Raw genomic sequence first — 16,398 nt, 5'->3', positions numbered from 1 at the left:
TTATTTCCCAGATATCATGTAATGCACATGAAGGTAGAAGGTTTCAGATGAATGTGTGTCCTGTGTACAAATAGCAAAAATAACTTGTGTAAAGGTATTGTCTAATTGGCTAACAAGTCTGACAATTTTTAGGTTTGGGGAGGGTGTCCATGGAAACCTGGTGATTGGCACATTGGCTTGGCCATCACCATGGGTTATTGTGATTGGTTCCTTCTTCTCCACCTGCGGGGCAGGCCTCCAGAGTCTGACAGGAGCTCCTCGTCTCATGCAGGCAATCGCCAAAGATGGCATTGTGCCTGCCCTTCGGGTCAGTTTTTCTTCTTAGTCGACTGAACTTAATTCCTTTGTAATAAGTTTATATATTTGGAATGTAAATCACAAGGAAGATATGCACTAACATCAGTGTTGGTCTTCTAGGTCTTTGGCCACGGCAAGGCGAATGGGGAACCAACATGGTCTCTACTGCTGACGGCCTGTATCTGTGAGAGCGGAATCCTCATCGCTTCTCTGGATTCAGTCGCTCCCATCCTCTCTATGTGAGAACTGCAGTTACTTTTCTTCTTATCTGTGTGTGCGTGAGTGTGTACATGATATCTTGACAAAGACTCTGCAAAACCTTGGACAGCATGTGTGCTTCCAGTGAGATGCTGCAAGATTAAAAACAAGAAGAAAAAAGCGCACACACACACACAAAAGTCCAAACTGAATGTACTCAGCAAATATACAAAAAAAAAAAAAACAGCCACAGAATATACAGAGTGTGGAACAAGTCAGTATCTAAGACACATGATGTAGTAAGAAGTGCAGCTGAAAAGCAGCACCTCATACACATGACTGCTGCTTGCACAGGGTGTGACCTGGTGTGGTATGCAATATGGAGCGAGATAGAGCAAGAAATAAGGTCACATCCCACTTTTGTTGTGTGTTCATATATACAGTCTCCTGGTGACGTCTTAGTTTGTGTCCATGCAGGTCAGTTCGGGACGGTGAACAGTTCATGCTGGAATCTGACACTGGCCACATTAAAAAGATTAGTTGATCGGAATTGAGCATTAACGCCTGCAGTCTTAATGCAGTGTACTACATGGAAATGAAGTTCTGGTCTGCACCCTCCAGGTTATTCCTGATGTGCTACATGTTTGTCAACCTGGCCTGCGCCTTGCAGACTCTCTGCTAAGGACTCCCAAATGGAGACCCCGCTTCAAGTTCTACCACTGGTTGTTCTGCAACCCACTGAGGCAATGTGGCATTTTTGGAACTGTTTTTCTGTCCTTACACGTTTGACTCTCTGCTTCTTATCTGCGTAGGGCTCTGTCTTTTCTGGGGATGAGTTTTGTGTCTCACTTGATGTTCCTCTGCTCATGGTATTACGCCATTGTCGCCATAGCAATTGCGGGCTCCATCTACAAGTATATTGAGTTTGCAGGGTGAGTGGAGCGTGACCCGGCAGATTGGATTCACTTGCTTGCCTCAGGTTTTGGCTGACAATGTGCGTGCATGCATGCATGCGTGTGTATATATTTTAAAAATTAGCCCTTTCCATGTTTGCACCATCAATCATCTCTCCAGGCATTTAAAGGGAAACAGGAAGGTTTTTTTTGCTTTACTTGTTCCACCTTTGCACCTCTTGAGTGGTGATTTGCATGCACGCCACTTTGTAGTGTAGGAAGCATGTATATATGCACTATATATTACACAAAATGCATCCTTATCCTGGAGTGGTACAGAGGCATGCACATTCACCCACGCAGTGCAAGATGGTGTGATTTCCCTGTGTAAGTGGCATGGTGATAACTTGACATTTAGCAGTGATGCTAATCCTTAATCATGTCGAATTATGTCACACTGGCATCTGCAAGTACAGTAGTGTTCAGAATAATAGTAGTGCTATGTGACTAAAAAGATTAATCCAGGTTTTGAGTATATTTCTTATTGTTACATGGGAAACAAGGTAGCAGTAGATTCAGTAGATTCTCACAATCCAACAAGACCAAGCATTCAGGATATGCACACTCTTAAGGCTATGAATTGGGCTATTAGTAAAAAAAAAAGTAGAAAAGGGGGTGTACACAATAATAGTAGTGTGGCATTCAGTCAGTGAGTTCGTCAATTTTGTGGAACAAACAGGTGTGAATCAGGTGTCCCCTATTTAGGGATGAAGCCAGCACCTGTTGAACATGCTTTTCTCTTTGAAAGCCTGAGGAAAATGGGGCGTTCAAGACATTGTTCAGAAGAACAGTGTAGTTTGATTAAAAAGTTGATTGGAGAGGGGAAAACTTATACGCAGGTGCAAAAAAATTATCGACTGTTCATCTACAATGATCTGCAATGCTTTAAAATGGACAAAAAAAACAGAGACGCGTGGAAAAAAATGGAAAACAACCATCAAAATGGATAGAAGAATAACCAGAATGACAAAGGCTCACCCACTGATCAGCTCCAGGATGATCAAAGACAGTCTGGAGTTACCTGTAAGTGCTGTGACAGTTAGAAGACGCCTGTGTGAAGCTAATTTATTTGCAAGAATCCCCCGCAAAGTCCCTCTGTTAAAAAAAGATGTGCAGAAGAGGTTACAATTTGCCAAAGAACACATCAACTGGCCTAAAGAGAAATGGAGGAATATTTTGTGGACTGATAAGAGTAAAATTGTTCTTTTTGGGTCCAAGGGCCGCAGATAGTTTGTGAGACGACCCCCAAACTCTGAATTCAAGCCACAGTTCACAGTGAAGACAGTGATGGCATGGTGGTGCAAGTATCACGCTATGGGCATGTTTTCTCCTACTATGGTGTTGGGCCTATATATCGCATACCAGGTATCATGGATCAGTTTGGATATGTCACAATTACTTGAAGAGGTCATGTTGCCTTATGCTGAAGAGGACATGCCCTTGAAATGGATGTTTCAACAGACAATGAACCCAAGCACACTGGTAAACAATCAAAATCTTGGTTCCAAACCAACAAATTAATGCCTCGCAGATGTGAAGAAATCATGAAAAACTGTGGTTATACAACTAAATACTAGTTTAGTGATTCACAGGATTGCTAAAAAAGCAGTTTGAACATAATAGTTTGAGTTTGTAGCGTCAACAGCAGATGCTGCTTTATTGTGAACACCCCCTTTTCTACTTTTTTTAATAATGGCCCAATTTCATAGCCTAAGAGTGTGTATATCATGAATGCTTGGTCTTGTTGGATTGTGAGAATCTACTGAATCTACTGGTACCTTGTTTCCCATGTAACAATAAGAAATATACTCAAACCTGGATTAATCTTTTTAGTCACATAGCACTACTATTATTCTGAACACTACTGTTGATTTGTTGTACTTTGCTGAAAACATCAGTCACTTTTCCACCGTTGACTAAAGTTTCATAACTATTATAGATGGTTTGATGATGTGGCCACTCGCCTGTTTCGCAGGGCGGAGAAAGAGTGGGGTGATGGGATACGGGACTCTCTCTCAGCGCCGCACGTTACGCTCTCATGCGACTGGAAGAAGGACCCCCACACACCAAGAACTGGAGGGAGAACATACACACAGGTGTAAGAATCATTGTCAAAGTTGCACTGTTTAATCTTCCCCCTTAATCAACATAAAAGTTGACGGTCTATACACGAAGTTGTGCTTAATGTGATTTCCTTGTCACAGCTGTCAAAACAACAGAAAGTCTTCATGAATTCATATTCACACATTCACTTTTCATGTTGTTTCTCTCTCTCTCTCTCGCTTTCCCAACTAGTACTCTTACCCTGGCTCACGCAGCTGTTCCTTTCTTCACGCCTTTATTTGTCGTTCTTCATTGCTCTCCTTGCCCTGCTATTTTTTTTTGTCTCCCTCTACTTTTTTCTGCCCTGTATCTTCACTATCTCGCCTCTCTGCTTCCCCCTTTTTTCAGGCCCCAGCTACTGGTGCTGGTTAGTACAGATGCAGAGCAAAACGTGGAGCAGCCCCGTCTGCTTTCTCTGACAAACCAGCTCAAAGCAGGCAAAGGCCTGACTATTGTCGGCACGGCCTTAGAGGGCACCTACCTGGAGAACTATGAGCAGTCGCAGCGTGCAGAGCAGGTATCAGCTACACTTTTTATATTGTAAAGGATCACTTTGATATTTCAGGACACAACTGTAAGTTATGCTTGTCAGGACAAATTCCATCCTTTTGTACATCCTTCCAGCAAACTTTTGTATAAACTTTTGTTGTATACCGTAAAACTCTCAAAATCTAAATTTTATACATTAATACTGGGAGGTCAAAACTCTGTGTGTCAAAACATCATGTATTAGAAAGACCTTTTTTTTTTTTCTTTTTTGTTTTTTACTGAATTTTGGATTTCAAGTAAGAAACGTACCAGAAGCCCTGAAATGCTCACATTTCCTGATAAATGGCAACAAAAGCTACTCAAATGTGCATTATTCATTTCAGAAGTTAACCTTTGGAGAAAATAAGATCAAAATCAACTTAAAGTTGTGTCCCTTGCTTTTATGAACAACTTACTTGTCTTGTAGAGGATCACTATGATGTGTGAGCACAACATGACAGACAACCATTGTCCAGTGCAGCTGGAAAAGTGAAGTTAAAGATGTCTTACCAAGACGACCAAGAGAAAGAGATTTAAACACTCACTCCGCATGGCATCCCAGAATTTCATTAGAATGGGACTCGGAGATCTTTTGGCACAGACCTAAAGAAAAGAAAATGTGAACCTTATTTCTTGAGAAATTTATAAAAATGTTGAAAAATGGTCTATCTTGCAATATTCAAGAATGTTGGGGGAAAAAATCCTGGATCTGCCCCTTTTTCAGATCAGCTCCAGAAGTTAATGGCTTCCTCTTTGGGTCATAGCGCACCCTTTCACAAGAAAATCAGTGTGGTCACACTGAAACAGCACTGACAACATTATGTCAATGGCAGAGATAATTAAAAATCCCCCAAGTCGTATGTGAGTGTCTGTGGCCACTTTCATATTCAGACATTCTGGTCTAGGTTTTGATTCCCAATATCAGGAGCAAATCAGCAGTCACTGTTGTTTTGCCTGTACAAAAACTTGTGCAATAACTTTTGTAAATAATTATTGTCATCGTTCAGGAGGTGCTTCAGTACAAGATGCACTTAAATTCAATAGAAAGTAAATCATTGAAAAACATTGTTCAGTTACAGATTCATTAATGATAAATCAGAAGAGTCAAAGTGAGGAAAAATCCTTAACATTCAAATCTAGAGCTAACAAACTGTTTGTGTACACTGGTAACACTTTTATAGGCACTGCGTAAGCTGATGGAGACTGAGAAGGTGAAGGGCTTCTGTCAGGTGACCGTGTCCTCCAACCTACGTGATGCCACCTCGCATCTGCTCCAGGCCAGTGGACTGGGAGGCATGAAACATAACGCTGTGCTGGTCTCCTGGCCACGCAACTGGAAGCAAGGAGATGAGCACCAGACCTGGAGGAACTTTGTTGGTGGGTTACCATGATAGCATGAAAACCTTTAAGAGTTTCTAAAAAAAAACGCTGAAGCCACATACAGATTTTGGAACAGAATCACGGAGACAGGTTTCTTCATCCAAACTCTACAAGTTTTGGGTTCCCTTCTGATTTAGTATCGGATCTCAGCAAGGCATAAACAGTTCCTACATGCAGGTTTGGTGGAGATCATCCTGGTTGTTAAACCTCTCAGAGAAAAAGGGAAAAGAAAATGTCACATATAATGAAAGAAAATGAAGAGTATTTGAAGACCAACAAAAGTTCAGTTATTGTAAACTTCTACATATCCCCTACCTCAATGACCCACCTTCCTCAATAAAAAGATGAATAACCCCAAAGAACTGTGGATTTCCTGATGGAGAATTATTATTACAGAAATGCATGCAGTGTGTGATGGTTTACACACACACATACAAGGAAAGAAAATCTTATAATCAGTAGGTGGGTTTCCATTACCCTCCAAACTGCGTAATTTCAAGGAGCAAATTGAAACTTTGCTTAATGGAAAAGTGTATTAAAAAACCCTCAAATATCACAAAAACACTTTTTCACACAGATGAAGTGTTTTTTAGGCAATTAAAAAAGGCATATGTATTTTACAAACCTGTTATGCTATTACAAGTCACATGACCTACAGAGTCACATGGCACATACATGGCGTGGTACGTGTGAATGGCGTTAAAGACAGAGAGGTTGTTAAGCCATGTAAATGATATCGTTATGGCAATATTGGTTTACTTCTGCTTCTTCTGACATGATGCACTAAATAGGAATACACCTATTCAAAACAAAAGCCAAATGACCTCAGAAATAGAAGAAACCTACACAGTCCTTTTACTGACTTGGGCTTAATTTTGACAGCGTATGCAAAAAGGACTTGTGCTGAAATCAAATCAGATCAAATCAATTTATTTATATAGCGCCAAATCACAACAAACAGTTGCCCCAAGTGCTTTATATTGTAAGGCAAGGCCATACAATAATTACAGAAAAACCCCAACAGTCAAAACGACCCCCTGTGAGCAAGCACTTGGCGACAGTGGGAAGGAAAAACTCCCTTTTAAACAGGAAGAAACCTCCAGCAGAACCAGGCTCAGGGAGGGGCAGTCTTCTGCTGGGACTGGTTGGGGCTGAGGGAGAGAATCAGGAAAAAGACATGCTGTGGAGGGGAGCAGAGATCAATCACTAATGATTAAATGCAGAGTGGTGCATACAGAGCAAAAAAAGAAACACTCAGTGCATCATGGGAACCCCCCAGCAGTCTAAGTCTATAGTAGCATAACTAAGGGATGGTTCAGGGTCACCTGATCCAGCCCTAACTATAAGCTTTAGCAAAAAGGAAAGTTTAAGCCTAATCTTAAAAGTAGAGAGGGTGTCTGTCTCCCTGATCTGAATTGGGAGCTGGTTCCACAGGAGAGGAGCCTGAAAGCTGAAGGCTCTGCCTCCCCTTCTACTCTTACAAACCCTAGGAACTACAAGTAGCCTGGAGTCTGAGAGCGAAGCGCTCTATTGGGGTGATTGGTACTATGAGGTCCCTAAGATAAGATGGGACCTGATTATTCAAAACCTTATAAGTAAGAAGAAGAATTTTAAATTCTATTCTAGAATTAACAGGAAGCCAATGAAAAGAGGCCAATATGGGTGAGATATGCTCTCTCCTTCTAGTCCCTGTCAGTACTCTAGCTGCAGCATTTTGAATTAACTGAAGGCTTTTCAGGGAACTTTTAGGACAACCTGATAATAATGAATTACAATAGTCCAGCCTAGAGGAAATAAATGCATGAATTAGTTTTTCAGCATCACTCTGAGACAAGACCTTTCTAATTTTAGAGATATTGCGCAAATGCAAAAAAGCAGTCCTACATATTTGTTTAATATGCGCATTGAATGACATATCCTGATCAAAAATGACTCCAAGATTTCTCACAGTATTACTAGAGGTCAGGGTAATGCCATCCAGAGTAAGGATCTGGTTAGACACCATGTTTCTAAGATTTGTGGGGCCAAGTACAATAACTTCAGTTTTATCTGAGTTTAAAAGCAGGAAATTAGAGGTCATCCATGTCTTTATGTCTGTAAGACAATCCTGCAGTTTAGCTAATTGGTGTGTGTCCTCTGGCTTCATGGATAGATAAAGCTGGGTATCATCTGCGTAACAATGAAAATTTAAGCAACGCTGTCTAATAATACTGCCTAAGGGAAACATGTATAAAGTGAATAAAATTGGTCCTAGCACAGAACCTTGTGGAATTCCATAATTAACCTTAGTCTGTGAAGAAGATTCCCCATTTACATGAACAAATTGTAATCTATTAGATAAATATGATTCAAACCACCGCAGCGCAGTGCCTTTAATACCTATGGCATGCTCTAATCTCTGTAATAAAATTTTATGGTCAACAGTATCAAAAGCAGCACTGAGGTCTAACAGAACAAGCACAGAGATGAGTCCACTGTCTGAGGCCATAAGAAGATCATTTGTAACCTTCACTAATGTTATTTCTGTACTATGATGAATTCTAAAACCTGACTGAAACTCTTCAAATAGACCATTCCTCTGCAGATGATCAGTTAGCTGTTTTACAACTACCCTTTCAAGAATTTTTGAGAGAAAAGGAAGGTTGGAGATTGGCCTATAATTAGCTAAGATAGCTGGGTCAAGTGATGGCTTTTTAAGTAATGGTTTAATTACTGCCACCTTAAAAGCCTGTGGTACATAGCCAACTAATAAAGATACATTGATCATATTTAAGATCGAAGCATTAATTAATGGTAGGGCTTCCTTGAGCAGCCTGGTAGGAATGGGGTCTAATAGACATGTTGATGGTTTGGAGGAAGTAACTAATGAAAATAACTCAGACAGAACAATCGGAGAGAAAGAGTCTAACCAAATACCGGCATCACTGAAAGCAGCCAAAAATAACAATATGTCTTTGGGATGGTTATGAGTAATTTTTTCTCTAATAGTTAAAATTTTATTAGCAAAGAAAGTCATGAAGTCATTACTAGTTAAAGTTAAAGGAATACTCAGCTCAATAGAGCTCTGACTCTTTGTCAGCCTGGCTACAGTGAAAGCCCATTTTGCGCATATCTAAGCTCAGGATGCTATTTAAACTGCAGGAAATACCATTGCAAAGCTAACTACTGTGCACAAAAGGTTGAATTTACAGTGTTTATTATACACAAGCATTTTGTGGTCTAACTATATCAACCAGTTAGCATGGTAGCAGTGGTTTTCTTTTAAGTAGATTGCGTCACACACACAGCACTGTGACATTAAGAAAGAGGATGCATGTGGAAAAAAAAATTTCTAGCCCATTCAAGGATTAACTCCAACCTATCAGAGTGCACAGAGGACAGCAGCACCAAAGCTCCTTGAGGTGAAGCAGTGTACAAGCAAGGTTTACTTATATATTTTGGTGTGTGTTGGGTTGACTCTTCATTTGTGTAACTTATTTATTCATTTTCTATTACAATAATTTCACCTGTTTCAAAGAAAGAGTAAGCACCCCTTCACACATAGTACGAATAAGTACAACTCAGGGCGACTCATGGTTCAACAGCTTGTATGAGCGAACCATGAAAACATCGAGCTGACAAGCAGGTGTGCACAATGCCGCTGCGACAGTTCGTGCATGCACGAACACAGTGCGAGCAGCTGCAGCATGTATAACCACATAGTGCAGCTGATGTGAAGAAAAAATAAATAAAAAATTCAAATATACATGGTGCGATAGTTTTGTGCATGTGGGAATATAGTGTGAGCATCGCGCAGCTGCTGTGAAAATTTAAAAAAAAATACATGCCTTTCCATAAGCTTTCCATAAGCTCTGCTTGCCAGTCAGAAACCTTACCACTGAGCTTCCATCGCTGTCCTGTGAAAGGTGCAGGAAAATGCCTGATATCAAGAAGGACATGGACATATTTAAAAAAAAAAAATCACACACCATATAAAAACACTGCATTTTATTGAATCCCTCTGATCAAGTGGGCAATACAAGTATGAACTGTCTGTTCCTCTGTAGATGACCCATGGTCACAGACGTACAGTCATGAAATGGCATGAATGAGAACAGGGTGCGCTTATCATGGCCACATCTGCTGGCGGCGTGTCCAGCCAGCCCTGTGAGTGTGTTTGCCTGGCACGCGTGTCTTGTGGACGGCGCGCTGCAGGACAGACACCGCGTCATGTGGAATAGAGCTCACATAGGTGGTGTAACATTCAGATCGCCCACTGCGTGTTATGATCTGGCGGTCTGTTTCTTGTCAGTGTGCATGGCGTGTGCCCGTTCGCTCGCTGCAGCCCATTGCAACAGCGATATATGTTTTTATATATGTCCTCGTGAGGACAGCAAGCAGACACATGCGCGTCACAGTGGACAGTTGTTAGTTCATGTCCATCCAATACAGTACGTGTTCCCCAGCCGTTGATGTCCAGAACCACAGATCTCCGCAGCCACGCCTGTCGGCGGCCACACCCCCTGTCAGTTCAACGCACACCCCAATGTGTCACTGTATCTGTTTGCAAAGCCACACTCGTGGGGGCACGTGCCAGGCGAGCAGTGTTAGATGTTCCTGTGTGTCACCTGGAATTTGGCCAGCACCTGCCGCGAGAGGGTTCGATGGGTTCTCACAGCGCACACTCTATCTTTCAGCCACTGGTGTGCACAAATAGTTGTAGCAACAGGTGTACGAGGCATTAGAGGCAGCTATGATTTTACACGTATTGCATAGGATTCCTGCTTTTTTTACCAAATTCGCGTTGTGTGTGAAGGGGCCCTAAGAAAAAGCATGGAGGAAAGCTTTCTCAAGAAATTAAAAAAAAATTGTCCTTCTTCCAATCTATTATTTACTTTCCTTACAGTGGCAATAATACACCATCATACTAATAATACACCATTGCAGGTGACTGGTGAAGATATGTGCAGGCAGAGTGTACGTGCTCTGTGAACCTGCTTTTGTAACGTGTATCTGACTGTTGCACCATTTGTACAGTGCTAGAAAGTGTCAGGCTTTACACCAGATTTTAATGGTCTAAGGCACTAATACTTTATGGTGACCAATGCTCCAGCTCTGCTCCTGACCACACCTCACTTTTAGACCAGCACACCCACAAGATCACAAGAGATATTGGGATGTAGATGATGCAGGTGCTGGGAGTAAAAAAAAAAAAACAGCTGCATCGCATGGAAATTGTTAGTGACAGTTGAACTTTGCACCACTTTGCCCCAGGTTTACAATTGCGCACTGGGAGAAAAACACAACTCCAGTAAGTCACTGAGCAGGCTAAACCAAAAGAACAACAAAAGGCATGCCATCATCATTTTATTTCCCATCCGTGTATGTTTCCATGGCTATTATGCCGTATGTATGTCAAGAACTGCTTAACATTACTGGTACTGTACTGGGCTGTGGCCTATGACAAAAAACTGCCTGTTTATTTGTTGTTTTAGAAATTTCACAGTTGTAGATGTGCATTAATGCATCTCCTTCTCTGTGTTCTGTCTGTCCCTTGTGCAGAGCTGGTCCGAGAAACCACCACCGCTAATCTGGCGCTGCTTGTCCAAAGAACATCGCGTCTTTCCCAGTCAAACGGAGAGCGTTTCAGTGAGGGTCACATTGATGTGTGGTGGATCGTTCATGATTGGAGGCATGCTGATGCTGCTGCCTTCCTGCGCGCCAGCACAAGGTACTGTGACAGTTTCAGTGTTGTATGTTGCTATGTAACCCATGCTTCCTGTATTCACAGTGTCTGTTGTATTGTGTTTTATCCCTGGTGGTGCATTTCAGCTACTGCTCCTCGTCAGTGCAGTTACAGTGTTTTATGCACTAGGTGTTAACCCCTTAACACCCATCGTCGCATATATGCTACAATCTGTGACTCAAATATGCAACCTACCAAATTGACCTGTATGCCCGTTGTCGCAAATTTGCCACATACCATCATTATTATTATAACATTATAATGTAAAGTCATTACCAGAATACTCAATATGACTAGTTTTTGTGCAAAAGTGAAATTAATAATCTCAACATTATTTACCATCTACTTAAAGGCAAAAACACACACAAAACATCTTTTTATATACAGCTATATAAATTTGGGCATTAAGGGGTTAATATTTTGGAGATTTTTCATCTTATCATAAATTATTACTCAACCGTAAACAAGGACAAGGGTGAGAAAGGGCCAGTGTGTCTTGAATGTGTTCATCAACATAACAAACATGTCCTCCAATAAACACAGACACATTTGACACAGACATTGTGTTTTTTATTGTCCAAGACATCTTTGCTGTAAGATTTTGTTAGTATTTTTCCCTCCGTTCAGTTGTTCATTTTCTACACCCACTTGTTCCATTTAAGGGTCGGAACATATCGTAGTGGTCACTCGGTGAGAGGCAGGGTACACCCTGGACAGGCCATCCTCAAAGACAATCGAGTACCAAGAGATGACAATTCGATGTATTTTAGACAATAGCCTCTAACAATGCTGTGGAAGTAGGGCTGGGTATTGATTCAGATTTCAAGATCCAATTCTTAAGATTCAGAATTGATTAATTTGATTTGATTTGATTCAGTTCGATTCAGTTCAATTCCGTTTGATCTGATATCAATTTGGGTTAGTGTTTCTTGCCTGCAACAGACAAGAGTGCCGGTAGTCATGATTGACATCTTTAAATGGCTTGAAAGAGGTTGATGCATAAATTGTGGACGCTCTAGAACCAGCAGATCATTTCTCTAATCAATACAGAGAATTGATCACACCCTCGGAAACAGCATAATGGCACAACTCAACTACAGTGTAATTTTTTCAGGGACGCTGTTATAATGCTGTGTAAGTCCAGCTGCCATCTTGGACTGATGATGATAACATTGGCATTCATGCCAGAGAAATTTAACATAATTTTTTGTCTTGATGGATCATTAATAGGATTTATTTTCTTCACGAGCAGAATAATGAAGATGCGATAGAAAGCTCTGGTGAACACTGGGACCTCTGTGACTAATAAAATAATTATAGAAAAGACTTTCAGCTCTTAAATTAAGTGATTTATTTACAGTTGAATATTATTTACAGTTCCTGCTACAATACCCGATCTGGTCCCCTGTCCCTTTCTATTCCCTGGTAAAGACTGTGACAGAGCTGCGTCAGTCACAGTCAGTCAGAGCTGCGTGTCGTCAGAGCGAGCTGCAAAAAGTTTGTACCTGAGTTTTCAGAGGTGGTGTTTGTAGTTGCCATCTGCCACGCCGGTGTTTGCCAACCCGGACAGTGGGAATACCACCTCACCGGCAACTTAGCCCCGCGACTGGACAGCAACAACGTCCGAGGCCCACCCAACATGGTGAATTCACTGAGGCCGCGCGCTGCGTCATTAGAGCCGCGCGTCACGAGTGCCGCTTCCCCGAGGCCTCGTGCAGCCACCGCGGATCCATCAGCGCGGAAACACCGAGGCCGCGCGGCACCAGCGCAGTGCAGATCCATCCCGGTGACAAACAACGCAGGCTGTTAACATCGGCGATCGACAAGCTGCTCATAAGCCGACCATGGGGCCTAAGAAGGTTCTGACAGCGGAGGAAGGTGACAATATTAAAAAATCTCTGGACTTTCTATCAGAGGAGATTTCTGTTGTGAAGCAGCAACAGAAATCAATCATGGATCTGGTGGAGGAGGTGAAGGCATACGGCTCCAGAATGCCGAGAAAGACCGGCATCTGGTGCAGCTGGAAAATAGAGTGGCTGAATTGGAGCAGTACACCAGAATCAACGACGTCATCATCCCAGGTCTTCACATCAAACCACGGTCCTACGCACGGGCGGTAACAGATGAGAGCGGAGGGGAGCCCAGTGAACAGGAGGTCAGCTCTGTGGAAAAACAGGTTGCTGATTTCCTCCTATCTAAAGGTATAGAAATGGATTTAAATAATATTGAAGCGTGCCACCCTCTGCCCCGGAGAAATGACGGTGATAAACGAACCGTCATCATGAGATTCATCAACAGAAAACACAAAACAGCACTGTTAAAACAAGGAAGAAAACTGAAAGGGACAAACGTATTCATCAATGAACATCTCACCAAACGGAATGCCGACATCGCCAGGAAAGCACGCTTCTTGAAGAAACAGGGAAAAATCCAGCACACATGGACTTCAAACTGTAAAATATTTATCAAACTGAACGGATCACCAGAACAAGCAAAAGTCATGGCAATAAGGAACATCGAGGAGCTGGACAAATATGAACATAGTGTTTCTTAAAGCGAGGATCTGGACAAATATGACCAATAAGGTATGAGGACACAAACACATCACAACACCATGACACAGACCAGAGGAACCTATTCATCTACTACCTATTCATCTACATCTGGAGACAAGAAGGATATAACTCAAAGGATTGCTGATCATGGAAAAGTAGAACTGAGAACATTTAAATACACAGACCACAATGTACTGGACTTGGAGCACGATATAGACCCAGACAATAATTTCTTCTCAAATATCAATGACAGTTGTTGCTATTATACAGATGAACAGTTTAATCGGATCATTAAAACGGATAACAAATTATCAATAATCCATTTCAACAGCAGAAGTCTATATGCAAACTTTAACAACATTAAAGAATATTTAAGTCAGTTTAAAAAAATATTTAACATAATTGCTATATCAGAAACATGGATCAATGAAGATAAAGGAATGGATTTTGAACTGGATGGATATGAATTTAATTGTGTAAACAGAAAAAATAAGAGTGAAGGAGGAGTGGCTGTGTATGTGGATAAGAACATGGATTATAAAATAGTAGACAATATGACAACTGTGATTGATAACTTATTAGAATGTATAACTATTGAAATATGTGAAGAAAAAAGCAAAAATGTATTAGTCAGCTGTATATATAGAGCACCAGGATCTAGTATTGAAACATTCACTGACTGTATGGGAAAAATGTTCTCAAAAACTAATCAAAAAACTGTGTTCATTTGTGGTGACTTAAATGTTGATCTGCTCAATCCAAATAAGCATAAAATAACAGATGAATTTATCAGTATAATGTACAGTATGAGTTTATATCCAAAAATCACCAGGCCAAGCAGAATTACATCCCATAGTGCCACCTTAATTGAAAATATATTCAGCAATGATATTGAGAATAACACTGTGAGTGGATTATTAATCAATGACATTAGTGATCATCTACCAGTTTTCATCGTTTATAATAGAAACCATCGGCGGAATCAGCCAGAGGAGAAAATAAAATACAGGCGAGTGCGGACAGAGGAAAACATGAACACACTAAAGAAGGATTTACAGGAGCAAAACTGGGAAAAGGTATACAGTGAAAGTGATGTTGATAGTGCATATGAAACTTTTTTACAAATATTTACATCATTATATGATAAAAATTGTCCAATTAAACAAGACTACAGAAAACAAAAAATCCAAGCTCGACCATGGATGACGAAAGGGTTACGAAATGCATGTAATAAGAAAAAATACACTGTATAGAGAATTCATAAAACTAAAGACTAAAGAGGCAGAAAATAGATATAAGAAATACAAAAATAGATTAACTAATATTATACGGGTATGTAGGAAGGAATATTATAGTAACATATTATATAATAACAAAAACAATATTAAAGGAATATGGGATATATTAAATAGCATTATCAAACATGGTAATAAAAAACAGAGTTACCCTCAGTATTTCATTGATAATAATGTCAAGAAGGAAAATAAGGATGAGGTAGTCAACGGTTTTAATAATTTTTTTGTAAATATTGGACCAAGCTTGGCAGAAAAAATTCCCGATTCCCAACCTGAGGATTGGGATAATAATCTCATAGAAAGAAATCCCTGTTCAATGTTCCTCACAGCAGTGGATGGAAATGAAATTATAGACATTGTGAATAATTGTAAATATAAAACATCTACCGATTTAAATGAAATTGATATGGTGGTGGTAAAACAGGTCATTGAATGGATTGTAGAACCATTAACATACATCTGTAACTTATCATTTCAAACCGGTAAATTTCCCAATCAAATGAAAATAGCTAAGGTTGTGCCGCTGTATAAGACTGGGGATAGACACCACTTCACAAATTATAGACCTGTTTCTTTGCTTCCACAATTTTCCAAATTATTAGAAAAGTTATTCAATAATAGATTAGACAAATTCATAAATAAACATAAATTACTTACTGATAGTCAATATGGATTCAGAGCACATAGTTCAACATCACTTGCATTAATAGAATCAGTTGAGGAGATTACAAACGCCATAGACCACAAATTACATTCAGTTGGAATATTTATAGACCTTAAAAAGGCTTTTGATACAATTAATCATGACATATTAATCAATAAACGTGAACAGTATGGGATTAGGGGGTTGGTGTTGCACTGGGTGAGAAGCTACTTAAGTAACAGAAAACAGTTTGTGAAGTTGGGGGAATATACATCATCATGCTTGGACAATGCTTGTGGCGTCCCACAGGGGGTCAGTATTGGGTCCAAAACTGTTTCTAATTTATATAAATGATATTGTCAATGTTTCCAAAATATTAAAATTAGTATTATTTGCAGATGACACAAGCATTTTTTGTTCAGGGGGGGATTTGCAGGAGTTACTGAGGAGGATCAGTATAGAAATGGGAAAATTGAAAATATGGTTTGACAGAAACAAATTATCATTAAACTTAAGTAAAACAAAATACATGTTATTTGGCTATTGTAATACAGACATACAGGTTCAGTTACAAGTCGAGGGGGTAGATATTGAAAGGGTACATGAAAATAAGTTTCTGGGGGTGATAATAGATGATAAGATAAACTGGAAGACTCATATAAAACATATACAAAGTAAACTGTCAAGAAGCATTTCGGTTCTAAACAAAGCGAAACATATT

At 40.2% G+C, this 16,398-nt stretch overlaps 1 protein-coding gene across 1 annotated transcript in view; it reads left to right on the top strand.

Annotated features, from left to right (window-relative positions):
- The window catches only part of slc12a5a (solute carrier family 12 member 5a), a 445,395-nt gene that overhangs the window by 378,386 nt on the left and 50,611 nt on the right, over nt 1-16,398 (top strand). Inside the window, 12 exon segments of the mRNA XM_034166020.1 lie at nt 133-307; nt 418-536; nt 1,117-1,168; nt 1,171-1,217; nt 1,308-1,427; nt 3,424-3,449; nt 3,452-3,527; nt 3,900-4,068; nt 5,261-5,456; nt 11,001-11,125; nt 11,127-11,152; nt 11,154-11,169. Coding sequence (XP_034021911.1) covers nt 133-307; nt 418-536; nt 1,117-1,168; nt 1,171-1,217; nt 1,308-1,427; nt 3,424-3,449; nt 3,452-3,527; nt 3,900-4,068; nt 5,261-5,456; nt 11,001-11,125; nt 11,127-11,152; nt 11,154-11,169 — 1,147 coding nt within the window.

This window comes from Thalassophryne amazonica, chromosome 3, assembly GCF_902500255.1.
Source record: "Thalassophryne amazonica chromosome 3, fThaAma1.1, whole genome shotgun sequence".
Lineage (NCBI taxonomy): Eukaryota > Metazoa > Chordata > Actinopteri > Batrachoidiformes > Batrachoididae > Thalassophryne > Thalassophryne amazonica.
Note: the sequence above shows the minus strand (reverse complement) of the source record. Positions and strands in the feature narration are given on the sequence as shown.